Source organism: Myotis brandtii, unplaced genomic scaffold (genome assembly GCF_000412655.1).
Source record: "Myotis brandtii unplaced genomic scaffold, ASM41265v1 scaffold48, whole genome shotgun sequence".
Classification (NCBI taxonomy): domain Eukaryota; kingdom Metazoa; phylum Chordata; class Mammalia; order Chiroptera; family Vespertilionidae; genus Myotis; species Myotis brandtii.
Genome location: NW_005368341.1, coordinates 6,652,124 through 6,669,584, shown reverse-complemented (window position 1 = coordinate 6,669,584; position 17,461 = coordinate 6,652,124). Strand labels below are relative to the sequence as shown.

At 40.9% G+C, this 17,461-nt stretch overlaps 1 protein-coding gene across 1 annotated transcript in view; it reads right to left on the bottom strand.

Moving 5' to 3' along the window:
* CDK6 (cyclin-dependent kinase 6) overlaps positions 1–17,461 on the bottom strand; it is a 202,238-nt gene that overhangs the window by 40,267 nt on the left and 144,510 nt on the right. The window contains exon 4 of the mRNA XM_005876089.2: positions 16,523–16,632. Within this exon, the coding sequence (XP_005876151.1) occupies positions 16,523–16,632 (110 nt within the window). The remainder of the gene's footprint in view (positions 1–16,522; positions 16,633–17,461) is intronic.

Sequence of the window (17,461 nt, the reverse complement as noted above, 5' to 3'; positions counted from 1 at the left end):
GCGCAAGAATCAAGCCAAAGATTTGAAATGCGAAGAAGCAAAAAACACCCAACCGGAAAAGCAAAATGAAAAAAGAATCCGAAAATACGAAGATAGTGTAAGGAGCCTCTGGGACAGCTTCAAGCGTACCAACATCAGAATAATAGGGGTGCCAGAAGATGAGAGACAGCAAGATATTGAAAACCTATTTGAAGAAATAATGGCAGAAAACTTCCCCCACCTGGTGAAAGAAATGGACTTACAGGTCCAAGAAGCGCAGAGAACCCCAAACAAAAGGAATCCAAAGAGGACCACACCAAGACACATCATAATTAAAATGCCAAGAGCAAAAGACAAAGAGAGAATCTTAAAAGCAGCAAGAGAAAGAAACTCAGTTACCTACAAGGGAATACCCATACGACTGTCAGCTGATTTCTCAACAGAAACTTGGCAGGCCAGAAGGGAATGGCAAGAAATATTCAAAGTGATGAATACCAAGAACCTACAACCAAGATTACTTTATCCAGCAAAGCTATCATTCAGAATTGAAGGTCAGATAAAGAGCTTCACAGATAAGGAAAAGCTAAAGGAGTTCATCACCACTAAACCAGTATTATACGAAATGCTGAAAGGTATCCTTTAAGAAGAGGAAGAAGAAAAAGGTAAAGATACAAATTGTGAACAACAAACATGCATCTATCAACAAGTGAATCTAAGAACCAAGTGAATAAATAATCTGATGTACAGAATGAACTGGTGATTATAATGAATCAGGGACATAGAAAGGGAATGGACTGACTATTCTTGGCGGGGAAAGGGGAATGGGAGATGCGGGAAGAAACTGGACAAAAATCGTGCACCTATGGATGAGGACAGAGGGTGGGGTGGGAACTGGGAGGAGGGGAGTTATGGGGGAAAAAAAAAAGAGGAACAAATGTAATCTGAACAATAAAGATTTAAAAAATAAATAAATAAATAAAATGGATAAGATGCAAAAAAAACAAAAAACAATAAAGATAGATTTTTTAAAAGATAAAGCATAATTTAGCTTATTTTGCAAGACTAACTTGTCCTTGGTCATTTCTTGCTTATGCCTCTGAAAATCATTAGTAACATGAACTGATTCCCAAGGTTGATATGAGGTAACCACTGACCATGTGCTATCACCCCCCCCACTTCCCTGTCTGTGTCCATTGGTTATATGCATGCATGCATGCATACAAGTCCTTTGGTTGATCTCTTACCCGCTCAACCCCCGCCTTCCCTCATAGGTTCGGCAGTCTATTCGATGCTTCTATGACTCTGGTTCTATTTTTGTTCATCAGTTTATGTTGTTCGTTATGTTATATCCCACAAATGAGTGAGATCATGTGATATTTATCTTTCTCTGACTGGCTTATTTCGCTTAACATAACGAGGAGCAGAATTCTTGGTATACTGGCTCTAACCTTTTAGTTGGATCCCAAGGAGACCCTGGAGATCTTGGGAGAGAGGCAGGGGCATCTAGGGAGCAGTGGCTATTTTACCAATGGGATGAAAGTATGTCAATATCCTAACAATGAGTAAGGGGCGCAGTAAGATATCCAATAGCCTGAATAACATGAGAATTAGCACTCCCTTCTAGGGGAGGAATTCTATACAGCACACACATGTTCGTATGTCAATCCTCCTCATAAATTTATCAATTCATTGTTATTAAGCAATTCAACTAATGTTGAATATTTTAATTTCATTTTGGTGTTAATATAACCTTTAAATAGAGAAATACAGTGTTAAAGCAAAATGGGAAAATGCCAGAAATTAAACTATCTGAAGGAGCAAATCACTCACCTGAACATTTAACCCAATTTGCGTTCGCATTACTTCCTCAGTTCTCCCACGTGTCAGTTCTGCTCTTTGTGCCTCCGAAGAACTGTAATTTGGCTGCTCCACTTTATGTCTTTATAATTGTTTCTTATCCCATTCATCTCCTTTTCCATTTCATCTTTTGTTTTTTTCACTTTCACCTACTCTTCTCTATTTTTTTAGAGACCATTTCTTTCTAGCCATAGGTGGGCTAAAAACATGATTTTAGTCATATGTAATTAGACTTTCAAATCTGATGGTACATTCTGCCTGAAGCTTTTTCAGGGGTATTTCTGAAGTCCAATTATAGGGCTATTCTCATAATAAGGACTATTAATTCATAATGAAATTATTTGCTTTAAGCTTCATCCAGATGCTGTGGTAAAAAATATACTAACCCAACCACATTCCTATAGGGTCATTAGTACGGCCAGTACAAACAAGTGAGGTCTGCTGAAGTCACGGGTCTCTTCAGAATGTGGTGAAGAGTTGGGTGTTGGATCTGTAGACAATCCCTCAGAGAATCCTACCAGTCCTTCCATCCTGCGGCCTACCATCCTTGATGTGCTAATTTTGATAACCCTTTTAGCTCAAGTACATCCAAATCAGTTAGTGTTTAACAAACAAACGAACAAAACAATAACCGAATCCTTGCCTATCGGAGCCTTTCTGTTGTCTGCGCACATTTAGGACAACTTGCTTGGGAACAAAGTTCTTGGGTCACAGGTGTTCCCTCACAAAGCTACAGATATTTCTCTATTTCCCTCTGGCTTTAGGTACATAAGAGAGAAGTCTGAGGGCAGCGTGATTTTCCTTCCTTTTTGTATAGCTTTCACATAAATTTATTTGGCCCTTTTAGGGTTTTTTCTTTCTCCATGCAATTCAAGCATGTGCCAGCCCGTGCTTTGCTTCAGCCTCTGCGGTGGATTTCATGGGTTGCCTCCCCGTTATCCATTTTTCCCTTTCACCTTGTAGCAGAACCTGGTGTTTCCAGACTACTATCTATCTGATCACCAGATTCCATTTCTCTGGTCTCAGTCCCTGCTTCAAGGGAGGGCGTATGTCACAAACAGTCCCAAGGAGGAATTCAGCACTCCTGTTTGGACCCCAGGCACAGACGAATGCATTCTTTGCCTGAGTGTCCTGGTGTGTGTCTTCAGCGTGTCTGAGAAACTGGAACAACCATAATCACTTTGCCATGAGGAAAGATAGTCTTTGAAGATGCCAAGACACAGAAAATGGAATCTTAAAGAAATGGAGCTGTAGCTTCTGGATTAAGGCAAACCTGAAGCTCACCTATCTCTGGAATCACTGTTTATGTGAGCAACCAATTTATTTATTCTTTCGTCGATCCAAACTGAGTTTGCTATACTCACTGCCCTGAGTGTCCCAAATACCAGTGCCTTTTTTTCAATGATTTCTCCCCAAATATTGTGAGACCTTTTAATTCACATACTCGAGTTTTATCTCAGTTTAGAACATGTTTCTTTCATTATGTTTTTGATTACTGCATTTTAAGACCATCAATTTCGTAGGCCAGATTTCTATTGTCTACTCTTCATATTTGTCATTTTCTCACAGTTTTATTCTTTTTCTCAACGTTCTGATTCTACTTCCTACAGTATCAATTCTAATTTCTACTCCCTCCTCACATTTTAATTGTGCCACTGCACTGGATTTTCTTACAGTGCCACAGCGCATTCATCTCCCTTCCCATCTCACTTGCTGTTTTTACATTTCAGAATGTTTAATTCTTGTGGCCTTCTGTTTCTGTTTTAGAGAGTATGTCTTGTAGCATTCATTTGAGTTAGTCTACTGATTTAAAATTTTTTTTTTTTACAGCAGCATAGTAATCTCACTTGCTGTTTTTACATTTCAGAATGTTTAATTCTTGCGGCCTTCTGTTTCTGTTTTAGAGAGTATGTCTTGTAGCATTCATTTGAGTTAGTCCACTGATTTTAAAATTTTTTTCTTCTGACTTTGATAGTTAATCATTTTCAGAGTTTTGTATCTATTTTTTAGGCTTCTGGATAATGTTACTTGCCTTGTGCAGTCATTTTTTTCAAAGGCACAAGGTTTTTATTTTTTTAGTTTGTATTCTTACTTCTAAGAGGGGCAATCTACCTAGACAACTTGTAGTCAACACAATGTAGGCATTATTCTGAACTTATTTTGAAATCACTTAATGCTCTCTGAGTAGCTCTTAGATCGATTTTAATATCTCACGTCTCATCTAATATTGCTTTGACGTCTCTGTCTCTACCTATTAGCTATCCCATTCTTCTCACCTCCTGAACTCCTGATCCCATTTTGCACGTTTTCCTGATATTTGTATTCCTATCTGAGAGAGAAAGAGATATAATTCTGATGGCAGAGGGGAGTCAACAACACTGTGGAGATATTGATAAGAAAAGTGTTGGGAACAGCTGCCCATTTTTTTTAACTGAAATCAACCTTGTGTTTCTGAAACAAAGGAATGAGGGAGGGGAAAGGCCAATTTAACTATTGCCATGTACACCTAACAAACCTGAGTCATCAAATGGGTTTTTAATCTTGTTCTGGAAAAATGGGTATTCTTCCAAATAATTTTGCCATTTTTTTTTTATTGGGGCTAAGTACTACTTAACTGCGTGCCTTTGAAATTAACTTTATTGCATGCTGATACCTGGAGAACTCAATATGACTCTGACAAGCGAAACCGACAAAGGGATTGACTTCCAAATTACTTCTGAATATGTATTAGTATGTCAAATTATTACCAATTAAATGATTGGGTAACATAGTACAAACACACTTGGCAGGCTCCTGATGCCTGACTTCCAAAGTTTTGGATCTTCTCCCAGGTTTTGGACCGAGAATGTCCAGCAAACTCTAACTGTGCCAGTGATAAGAGAAGAGCTGGTAGTATCCAATCCAGCTCATAGTAAAATCCAATTTCCAATGGAAAACTGCCATTTTGAATATTTCAATTTGCAAGTAAATACAGCCCACATGTCTGTAGTTGTCTATCAGACCTTTCTTTCTCATATTAAGACTTCACAAAATGTTTATAAGAAAATAAGAGTAAGATTCAGAAATACATTTACCATATTCCTGGTTTTATAAAAGTGCTTGTGTGTCGCGCGCGCACACACACACACCTGGTAGTATCCAATCCAGCTCATAGTAAAATCCAATTTTCAATGGAAAACTGCCATTTTGAATGTATTTGCAAGTAAATACAGCCCACATGTTTGTAGTTGTCTATCAGACCTCTCTTTCTCATATTAAGACTTCACAAAATGTTTATAAGAAAAAAAGAATAAGATTCAGAAATACATTTACTATATTTCTGGTTTTATAAAAGTGCTTCTGTAGTTGTCTATCAGACCTTTCTTTCTCATATTAAGACTTCACAAAATGTTTATAAGAAAATAAGAGTAAGATTCAGAAATACATTTACCATATTCCTGGTTTTATAAAAGTGCTTGTGTGTCGCGCGCGCACACACACACACCCCTAAGCAGCCAACAGGTCTTAAGCCTATCTCTGAGTAAATTCTAATACCTGTACATTGAATATAGCCAGCAAAACTGGAACAATAAATCAGAAACGCAATACTATATGCAGAAGGTCATGTGGAATGCTCAGTACTTCCCATGGTTAAACTGGCAGGAAGTAAAGGAATAGAATGACAGAGTCAGAAAAGAGAGAACGGGCAAGAGGGACAAAAGAGAATAGGAGAAGTTTGGAGGAAGGGAAGAGGAGAAAAAGAGATAAAGGGAGGGAAAGAAAGAAAACTGGGTAGTATCTTTTATTTCTATAAGAAAAATGCCCTATTATTCTCAGTTAAGCCAAGTACTGGGTCTTATCAGACACCAGCTCCTCTAGCCACCATGGGAGGCCAGATGGGAGGCAGGAATTTGGTGCAAAACAATGGAGCATGGGTATCAGACAGACACAGACCACCCCACAGCAGTGGGTTACAAGGAGTTTCCAACAGTTTGTCACTACAGTCTACCATTTGAGGACAAGATCAAGCATAATCTTTTGTCACATTTTACCATTTGTTATAATTTAGCGCCTTAGGACTGTGCTGTGGAAAATTACTTAGGTATACAACAAAATCTCACACATTTACATTTATTGGAAATACCTTGCACTGTTCACTCTATTTATTGTCTTGTCTAGTAAATTTGCATGAATGTTAAAAAACAACAAATGTAATGTAATGGCATGCTTTGAAGAAGTTACCAAGGCCAGACTCTCCTCAGGTCAGATGTCCCAGCTCTAGCTAAAATTATTTTATTGGGGCCTGGTACTTCTTATTTTGTAGGGATGGGAAGCACCTCTAGCACATGAGAGCCAGGAGACCATGGTGAGAAGTTTGCCACCCACTGAGGATTAGACTGGTAAGAGATGGCTTTCAGTGTACAAAACAGCGACTTTATAATAAGAAATGGTGGCTTATAATAAGACTTATAATAAGAAATGGTGGCTTCTTGCCTCAAACTAATTTTTTTTATACAAATCAATAGTTGACAAATGGGACCAGAAAGACCGGAGACTTGATGACCCAGGTAGAACGGAGACTGTTCATCTGATTCTTTTCCTATTTAGACGGAGGGACTAATGTAAAGGTTTCCAGGGTTAGTCCAATGAGTAGACCCAGAAGAAAAAATCTGGGTCTAGATTTTTTAGAAGTAAAGATGCATGAGGTTTGGCGATGAAGAAGACTTAGAAGAGCCTTGGCCAGGTAGCTCAGTTGGTTAGAGCGTCATCCCAATATGCCAAGGTTGCAGGTTCGAGCCCTGGTCAGGAAACATACAAGCAACCAATGATGAATGCATAAATAAATGAAATAACAAATCTATGTTGTCTCCTCTCTCTCTCTCTCTAAAAATCAATCAATTAAAAAGAAAAAGACTTAGAAGGAAGAGAGGGCCCAGGCTCCAGGTCCTGCCTAGAAGATCAGACAGAACTCAGTGCACATTATTCTCCAAGCCAAGGCACTCTGGAACTCTGCAGACATGTCTTCCTGATGTCTGTGCACTGGAAAAACTAGTTTGAAAAACTGCTTGGAACTTTATCTTAAGACAATTTTCTTAACTGATAAAATGAGGTTGACTCGGTCCCTATTGCTACACAACTGATAAAAAGGAAAACCACAGTGAATTTTTCAGTTGAAAGATGCTTCAAGTCAAGCTTAACAACAGCTTTTTATAAAATTACCATATTCATTTACATTTTCCTCTTGATATTATTTTTAAATAGGGGTAGGGGGGTAGCCAAGGCTTACATAAGAGTCTTTCTCTTGTTTTACTCTTGACAACCTTTCCTTTTTTACAAAAAATATTTTCATTGATTTCAGAGAGGAAGAGGAAGAGAGAGATAGAAACATCAATGATGAGAGAGAATCATTGATAAGGCTGCCCCCTGCACGACCCCACTGGGGATCGAGCCCACAACCCGGGCATATGCCCTGACTGAACTGTGATCTCCTGGCTCATAGGTCGCCGCTCAACCACTGAGCCACGCCGGCTGGGTGACAACCTTTCTTAATCTTTGAGAATCTCAATCCCATCTCCCACCTTAAGCTAAAAACAGTTTACTTGAAGCTTTTTGGAGGGCAGTTTGGACCCTGTAATTTCGCTTCTGGAATTCACCATACAGAAATACTTGGGCAAATGTTCCACAAATAAGCACAAGGATTTTACGGCAACAGTGTTTGTAATGAGACTACAAACAAACAACCTCTAAGTGCCCATCAACGAGAAATTAAATTATGAAATAAATGAATGGACAATTATTTAGCACTTTAAGAATAAGTTAGATTTCCATGAACTGACACAATATATTACAATAAAATAAAATGAATAAGGCACTGTACAGAAGAGAATGGTGTATAGTATAAGTCCATCTCTGTGAGGGAAATTTACACATGTGCACATGTGCATATGTAAACATGTACTTATAAAAACACACACCTTTGAATTTGCAATTAAGATGGTCTGAAAGTATATCGGGGGGGGGGGGTTATCTTTGGGAAGTGGTTTTTGGATGGGAGTAAAGACAATATTCACTTTTTATACTTCAGTACTATCTGACATTTTTGCAACCAAACTATTTTACTTTGTGGTAATTTTGTAAAAATAAAGCTAACTGGCATCTAGGTCTCCTAACTTGTTCCTTCCCTCAGGAATTCTTGTTTCTGAAAGTGGCATGTGGAGTGATGGATCACAGACACTGTGAGGCTCCCAGGTGCAAGCATTTTTTAAAGAGCACAGGCTGGGGAAGATCTGCCAGTGCTGATGAACACACTCGAAGGTTGGCACTCAAGTGCCACTACTTCAGGGGACAAAGGCCGAGCAGCTGCCTCAACCTCAGCTCATTTGTTTTTACAGACAAGGACCCTACCCGAACTAGAAAAGATGATAACATACGAGACAGAAGCTTGAGAAACCAATGAGCCTAGAGTAGAAGGGCAATGACTCGTTTTCTCTTCCTTTCCCGATAAATGCAAGTTGGCTGTTTCTTCTTTAATGTATCCTTCTATTTGGATGGTGTAGACCTGTGCTGTCCAACACAGTACATGTGGCTACTGAGCACTTGAAATGTGGCTAGTTCGCATTTGTTCAAATTTTTGTACCTACTGCATGTTGAAATAAGAATATTTTGGACATATTATGTTAAATAAAATATACTATTAAAACTAATTTTACCTGTTTCTTTTTACCATTAAAAAATGTGGCTCCTTGCCCTAACCGGTTTGGCTCAGTAGATAGAGCGTCGGCCTGCGGACTGAAAGGTCCCAGGTTCGATTCCGGTCAAGGGCATGTACCTTGGTTGCGGGCACATCCCCAGTAGGAGGTGTGCAGGAGGCAGCTGATCGGTATTTCTCTCTCATCGATGTTTCTAACTCTCTATCCCTCTCCCTTCCTCTCTGTGAAAACTCAATAAAATATACTTAAAAAAATGTGGCTCCTGGAACATTTAAAATTACATGGTGGCTCACATTATATTTTAAGGCACCGAATACAGTGCTTAGCTCATAGCAAGTGCCCAGTAAATATTATGCATTATTTGTACCAATGACTTGGATGATTTAAGTGATGAACAAGGGGTGAAGAAGTAGAAGCTGCATGTAGAGACACTATTGTTTTAAGAAGTTTGCCCATGAAGGAAGGAGAAAGACGGTGGGCACTGACGGAGGAGTGAGGTCTCTGCCAGGATGGAGGGATGAGCGCTACTACTACATGGGGAGATGCTGAAGAGGCAACTCAGAAGTAGATGATGGATGGGGCGAGGGTCTAGAAGCAGAGTAGCATCAAGATCACAGGTTGAGGGATCTGCCTGGGAAGGAGGGAGAAGGCATCCTTCTCAGAAACAGGACAGGATGAAGATGAATAGAGATTTTTGAGTTGAAAGAAGGAACATTGAGGAACTCACTTGGGATAGCCTCACTCATCTCAATTAACTAGAGATGAGGCTAAATGCTGGCTTGGGAGTGTGGGAATAGATTGGGGCTTAAGGACTGTGGGGGATGGACAGGGAGGGAATTGTAGCACGGGACCGGGTCTGAGACTAAGGGAGGGGAGCCGCAGGAGAGGAGACGTGCCCACCAAAGGCCCAGATGGCAATGCTGAACCAACATGTGTGCTCCAGTTGCCCTTACTTCTGTCTGAAAGCAGAGCTTTCTTTTAAACGTGGAGCATTTGGATGATAATGACCTCTGAGATGCAGTGCCTCTGAGAAGGGAGCAGTGGACATGAGTTCATCAGAAGGTTACTGAATGCTTAAGTACAAGCTGGGGGACCGGGAGCATTCAAGCTGAGTCACTCAGGACCCTCAAACTGCGGTCTCCTCCTAGGTGCAAAGCACTTCCATCAGGAACACTGCTTCTAACCCTATGTGTAGTTCTACACTTTAAAAAAAATCACAGGTTCTGAATGTGACAGGTGATGAAATTAAGACTGGGGAGAGGGAGTAGGAGAGGATGGCAAAAGTTGAGAGGCTCTGGCAGTATAGTGCTCCCAAGCAGCAGATGGGTTGATGGATTAGAATATCCCAATTCCCTTCTGAGGGAAAACGCCTGGATTTAGTTACCTTGGAGAAGGCGACTGTGAGGAAAAGTTCAGGAAGGAGGGCAACCTGTGCCCCAGGACAGGGACTCCAAGAGGCAGAGAGGAAGGGATTCAAGTTGAGAGCCAGAGGAGGGAGAAGAGGGTTGCTCAGAACAGAAATAAGACCTTGGGAAGTAGGCATGGACAGTCATTGTCAGTAAAAGGGAAGCAATGACTTGGGAAATTGGAGGGAAGGACATGATGGAGGAATGGCAGGAAGAGGACTACCAAGAGAAAATCCAGTTTAAGGAGAAGACCACAAAACAGGCAGACCCAGGGTGTCAGACTGGAGAGGCGTGGGGTTGGGGAGCTGAAGGGCAGCACACCTGCCCCCGTAGGGAGATGCCAGGCCTGATGGTGGCTTCTCAGTGTAAGTCATGAGAACAAGTGTACTTTTCAAATCCATGTTAAAGTAAGATACACATTAAGAAGAAGAGAAATCAACGTTGATTACATTAAAAAGCACTAATTTATTCTTTTCCCTGCATGCATTATTCACCCAAGATCAGTTCTTTTCCTGGATTCTATCTTGGGCATATCCTTACTCAAGAAAATGCTTCTTTGGAGTTTTCCCCATTTGGTTGGAGGGAGGGAAGGGGGGGGGAGAGAGAGAGAGAGAGAGAGAGAGAGAGAGATAGAGAGAGAGAGAGAGAGAGAGAGAAACAATGGTGCAGGAAATATCCAAGAAGAGATAAGAGATCTCGAGGTCCAGCTGAGTGCCTTGGTTTCCACACACATGTGCTGACCTAACCTGAGGTGAGGCGTTTCCTCTCACAGACGAGGGCTTGCTTTCTGGTGCCTTGGTGTTCAGGTCAGCCGGAAAGGTCCTCATTTAGTTTAGGCCTTTAAGGAGACCACTCAAATATGGGGAAACAGCAGCACCGTAACCAATGGGAAAATTGGCAAGCCGCTCAGTGACATTTTAAAGACATTTGCTCACAGACCACTCAGCCACAAAGGACAGTTTTACTGTTAGTTTCTCAACTACTGGGTGTTTAATTCATAGCACCCAATGACGGCAAGCCTAGACAGGCCACCATACATTGGGTAATATAAACATGAAGCCTTGTTTCTTTCTTTCTAACAGTGACTGTATTTATTATATCCTTCCTGGCGGCATTTGGCATTTCTTAGCTAGGGATCAGTAGTGTTGGCAACTCAGAACTTCTAAGAATTACTATCTGTTTACCACAATCTCCACATTCAACGAATTAGTAGCATGTTTTATTTTTTAAATGTGTATTTTCTTTTTAAGACTTTGCTATAACCTGGAAAACCTCACAGCTTTCAAACCACAGACAACAGATCTGACCAGGATCACAAGGTAACCGATAGATATCTGTAGAGTTAACAACTGTGAAATTAACTTGCCATGAAGTTAAAAAAATCAATCTACCTCACCCATCCATCCATCTGTCCTTCTATCCATCCAATCCCATCCTTCAAGCTGGCTAGTTGTCTACTGACCACAGTTGTAGCAATGTGTTTTTTTAGCATTAAAACATAACTCCATGTGGAGTAAAGTTGGATTATCCATGAATGAACAACTAAAGGAGGAAGATTAAAAAAATCCAGCTTTTCTCTATTTTGTAGAATGCTACTGTGGGTCAGTGTGGGCAATTATTAAACCCAGATAATAGTGACAGATGGTATTTAAACTCTTTGGCTCTTTGGCAACCATCTGTCCTAAGATTTTTTTTTTTTTTTTGCTGAGTTCACTTCTCCTAGGTATTTCATTGTAGAACAGAAGGCACGCACCCCTTAATATCACAGAGAACTGGTCAACCTTTGCAATATGGAAGAGACTAGAAATCAAAGCTATTAAATGTGTGGTTTGCTTCTTGACCTCTCTAAAATATCATTGCTGCTACATTGTAATAACATATAGAACATTCCAGAAAAAAATATGGCCTAATAGGTAAAACAACAGCAAGGGCAGAAACATGGCAGAGTGGAAAAATCAAAGTTAGAGTCAGGCAGACCTGGGATCAAACGTGGTTCAGCCACTTGAGAGCTGTGTGCCATGGGCACGTTCTTTATCCTCCTGGGGGAAGGCTCTGGTTCGCCATCTGGAAACTGGGTAATAGTCCTCAGAATGAATGTGGGTTTAATGAGATAATGCAAGGGAAGGGCCCAGCCCTGGGTTTGCCACATGACAGATCCATGTTACGGCCTGAGCTTCTTTTTTCTCTCTATGTTATGGAGGATGGTGAGCCTTGTATGACCTTGAAGCCTTCCACTGAGAAATGTCTTTCCTCCCTCTAGTCTTCTCATTATCCCCATTTCTAGAACCCCACACGTATTCAGAGCTTTTACCTCAGCTCTGGCCTCTCTTCCCCACCAGGATTTAAGTTAATCCTCTAGAGAAGCGTCTTGCATATAGTAACCACTCAATAAATTATTTGTAGACTAAATGAAAAACACCTGATACAGGGTTTCCAACATGTGACATGTACCACTGATGGTATGAAATGATTTCAGGGGTTGGACCTGGACTAGATTTCTTAATAATTTTAATGGTTATACTATATATATATATATTAGTGAATATTAGATAAATAAATAACTGGCTCAACAGATCTGTGATTTTATGTACTTTTCCTTAGATGAGGCTAAATATAAAAGTAATGATTTAGGGTAAAAATTAAGTATGTATAGTTGTCATAAGAATATGGCAAAAACCATGAAGAGATGACAAAATTATGGAAGTCTGCTTTTAGAATCTATGGCTTATGACTTTTCAGCTGGACACTCCACATGTGGGTCAATACTAAATCAAAAGTCAGGTCAGAACCAGGTCAAGCTGAAAGATGGACTCCAGAACACATCTGGCATAAGTAAGAAGCATGCACATTCTGATATCTGAGTGTTATCACAGGAAATGCCAAACGTGAACTGAGCAGGAACAAGGGTCAGATCCCATGGCTGAATGCAAGGTCACAGCCAAACTGACAGGAACTATCTAGGAGACAAGGTGTCCTCCCCAGGAAGGGTGTGTGGCAGGCCCTGCTTCATTCCCCCTCAGCTTTAAAGGCGCGCGGCCCTGGAATCTGATATTGTTTTCCCCTAGAGGCAATTATTTCTCAGTTTACTATTTCTGTGTAAGGCTTTCTTTTGTGCACATCTGAAGGGCCAATGGGTCTCTACCCAATATCTCAATTTCCCGGCAAACTGAAGAGACTGTTGCTGCTATTATCAAAGGAGCCTTTCTCTGAGTCCCTCTTCCCAGGCCCAATGTTAGGATGAGAACACAATCCTGTCATTTTGGAGTGGAATATACAATGAATTTTCCCCTATGAAAAAATGTAATAAATAGAAAATAGATTTTGATGAAGTAGTACAAATAATGTTTCATATATGTTGCAGGTTATATAGGGTTCTGCAAGCTAGACTGGGAACCAGATTGCCAATCTATACTACCAACTCACTGGGGAAATGTATTAACACTATGAAATAAAAATTTCCATAGGGGGTGACTACCTATACTTACAAATACAGCAAATTCCTTACTAGTGAATGTTTAACACTATATAGCTTAAATTTTATATTTATTTTCACATTATCCCTTACTAGTGAATGTTTAACACTATGTAGCTTAAATTTTATATTTATTTTCACATTTTTCAGAAGAAAATTGGTTTTGTCATCAATTATGAGTGGTGTTCACGTCTTGTACTATTGAAAAATAACTAATCACACTCCTGCCATAACAAAAGGACTCAATCTTTACATTTGAGGACAATTCTTGACAAATAAATGCAATTCCAATAAACATTTCTCTAATCAATTCCCAGCTACACCAAGTTATTCCTGGGATTAACTGGAATGACAGTCCTAACTCACACCCTACAATATTGACAGAAATTGTTTTGACCATAAGCCTTTAACCCAATGTTTTCCACACGTGTCTGATGAAAAGAATTACACGAGGTGCTTTAAAAAACAAGAATGCCTGGCCTCAGCCCAGTAAAGAATTAGACTTTCAAGGGAGAACCTGAGAGCTGAACATTTAAAGCAGGGGTGGGGAACGTCCGGCCCACGGGCCGTATAAGGCCCTCAAAATCATTTGGTTTGGCCCTGCCAAGGCATTAGGGGTGAGTCAATTAAATATTTGACCAAATATAGCAGGCTAATTTTTTAAAAATATATTTTATTGATTTTTTACAGAGAGGAAGGGAGAGAGATAGTCAGAAACATCGATGAGAGAGAAACATCGACCAGCTGCCTCCTGCACATCTCCCACTGGGGATGTGCCCGCAACCCAGGTACATGCCCTTGACCGGAATTGAACCTGGGACCCTTCAGTCTGCAGGCCGACCTCTATCCACTGAGCCAAACCGGTTTCGGCAGCAGGCTAATTTTTAAGTCGATAATTTTGTATGGCCTGTGAATGATGTTATAAAGAGCCAAACGGCCCTTGGCAGAGAAAAGGTTCCTCACCCCGGATTTAAAGAATGCCCATCCCTGGTGATCCTGTCATCCAACACAGTGGTTCTTACCATGGAGGGTGAGTGAGGATCATCGGAGGGCTTGTTAACACACAGGCTGCTGGACCCTAGCCCTAGAGCTTCTAATCCAATAGTTCTGGGGTGGGGCCTCAGACTCTGTGTTTCCCACCAGGTCCCCAGTGATGCTGCTGCTGCTGGTCCAAGGACCACGCTTCCAAAACCACTTCAGACAAACCTCAGGGATATTGCGGTTCGGTTCCAGACCACTGCAATAAACCGAGTACTGCCAGTAAAGCGAGTCATAATCTTTTTGCTGGTGGGAAGGTCTCGCCTTCAATTTGTAAACAAAAAGCAACATCTGACTTGTATGCATGTATGCATAACCCATGGACACAGACAATAGGGTGGTAGAGGCCTGGGGTAGGGGGTGGGGGAGGGCTATAAGGGGTCAATGGGAGAAAAAAAGGGGACATATGTAATACTTTCAATAATAAAGATGAAAAAACAACATCTGTGAGCTCAATAAAAGGAGGTATGCCTGTATGCAGCCTGCCTGGCAAAACACTGCAATTCAATATTATGTTTTATCTTCCCTCTTTGGTAGAAAAACAACATTGGATTAGAGCTCACAGAGTTCCTGTGGAATCGTACCCCTGCTACTTTTTTTTTTTTTTAAAGCTGCTTGACATTAGACAAATAAATTTACCACAATACCTCACTTGTCTCTTATTGTGCGGAATCAAAAGATAACATAATGGAAGAGGTTTGGTCCTGAACTTGGCACACAGTAGGCCTGCATTACACATCTGTGTACTTTGATTTCCTTGCCATGATCCCCTCTTGTGAGCTACAGAAAAATCTGCTGAGTTCTAGAAATAGGTCTCAAAATGTATTATATGCACAAAACTTCATTTGGTTCAAACAAACAAACAAGCAAGCAAACAAGCAATGGCTGACCACTTCTTCTTGTGAGCGATCATGTAGCTTCATTTTGAACATTACATGCCCAATGGGAATATATACTCAGCTTTTCAACTCACATTTTCCCATGGAAGTAAAAATAGAAAACAAGGAGAGATTAGATTACAATTAGGTTCTCTGTTTAATTTTGAGCAGGCTGAATTTAGTACCTAGGTAAGAATTATTTTCCTGGCAGATCTTCATTATATTGTTTGGTTATTTCTTACATCCTGAAAATCAAACAAATCACAGACTCTTGGAGTCAGAGGAGCCCTGAGGTCATCCCACCCATCCACTCTGTGAATTCCACTGAAAACACCTCCGGGTGGTGGTCCAGCCTCTTCTTGGACACCTAATGAGAACGCACTATTTTCATGAACCCCAACCTCTTCTTCATTAGATTCCTGCCCCCCCCCCCGAGCAAAAATCTTTATTTCTGTAATTTTAATATCTTTGGTCCTCGTCCTGCTCACACTCCTGCCCAAATATGCCTAATCTCTCCTCCACATGACAGCATTTAAAGCAGCGGTTCTCAACCTGTGGCCCGCGACCCCTTTGGCGGTGGAAGGACCCTTTCACAGGGGTCGCCTAAGACCATCCTGCATATCAGATATTTACATTATGATTCATAACAGTAGCAACATTACAGTTATGAAGTAGCAACGAAAATAATTTTATGGTTGGGTCACAACATGAGGAACTGTATTTAAAGGGCCAGAAGGTTGAGAACCACGGATTAAAGCATTCTGAAATAGTGTTGACATCTTCCTTGCCTGTTCCTCTTCAGCCTAAACATTGTGTGTTTTTTTCTCACCATCAAAATTTCCACATACTTAGCCCAGGTCCTCTTCCTGTGGACACAGTCCACCTTGAAGCTATTTCCTCACTGAAAAATACCATCAACACGCTTCATGTTCACTATGTCCTATTATCACCAACAAAACAAAACAAATTGTACTGTAGCGTGTTTTTCTAGAGTTCTTAGAGCTGGAAGGCACAGTCAGACAACAGGATGCCATAAGGACTAGAAGGGGGTTCAGGGCTGGCCTGGTCATGGCAGCCTGAAGCAGGTGGATCTGGGAACTGTGACCCTACGTGAAACAGAAAGGCTGTGCTGCTTCTTAAATGACCCAAGACCCAGCCAGTTTCTTTCCAAGGAAGAGAGAGGGAAGCAAAGGCATTTCTTACTTTCTACGAAACATTTCTGCGAATATGCAGCCGACACTCCAGAGGTCCACGGGGGTGGCGTAGCTGGACTGCAGCAGGACTTCGGGGGCCCGGTACCACAGCGTGACGACCTGCAACGGCAAATGGGCCGAGCGTTACTGAGGGAGACGGCTGTTTGCTTTGATTCCTCATCCCGGGTGGCTTAATGCCAAGATTCGATTCCGAAAGATCAGATGAGGACACTGCGATAGAAGCTATAGGTAACGAGGACTCATCGCTGACAGGCCAGGAAATGACATCACCACCACAACCTGGGTTCCTACCTCAGACTCTGCATGTCTTACTAGGAGGGTACAATATGTGCATTTCAGAAAGCAAAGCAAAGACTTAGAAAATAAAACTGCCTTAAGGGGATTACCTTTTTCTTAAGGGGCTTACAAAAACAATACATGTAGTATTGGCAATGACTGCAGCTCAATTCCCAGGTCAGCATTACTGGGAAGTTAGAAGATGATTCCAGTGGCTGCTGGATGTGACTCTGCAGTCTAGAGAGCACCCTGGATAAGTCAAAACTTCTCTGATCACGAGACTCTGGGGAATTAAAATAAAGCCTCCTTCAATGCTGATCTTTTCAGAAAACAAATTTTAAAAAGTAAGAACTTAAGAGACATGTGTAACCCAATTGTTTATACCAGGTGCAAAAAATTCATCCAGAGGAAGGGATTCCCAAATGGGAAGAACCCCGCTTGATACAGAGCCCTGTATAATAATAGATGAAACACAACTGTAATTATTTCTACCAGGTTGAGAGATGAGGAAAGCATATCATTAAGGCTTCAGATTTATAAGAGCACGTAAGGGTTCAAGGCTTCTTTCTGGGGGGAGCAGACATTTTATGGATGCCTGGAATGAAGGTGTGTTCTTTACTGTCAGATAAGAAATGCAACACACATATCTATT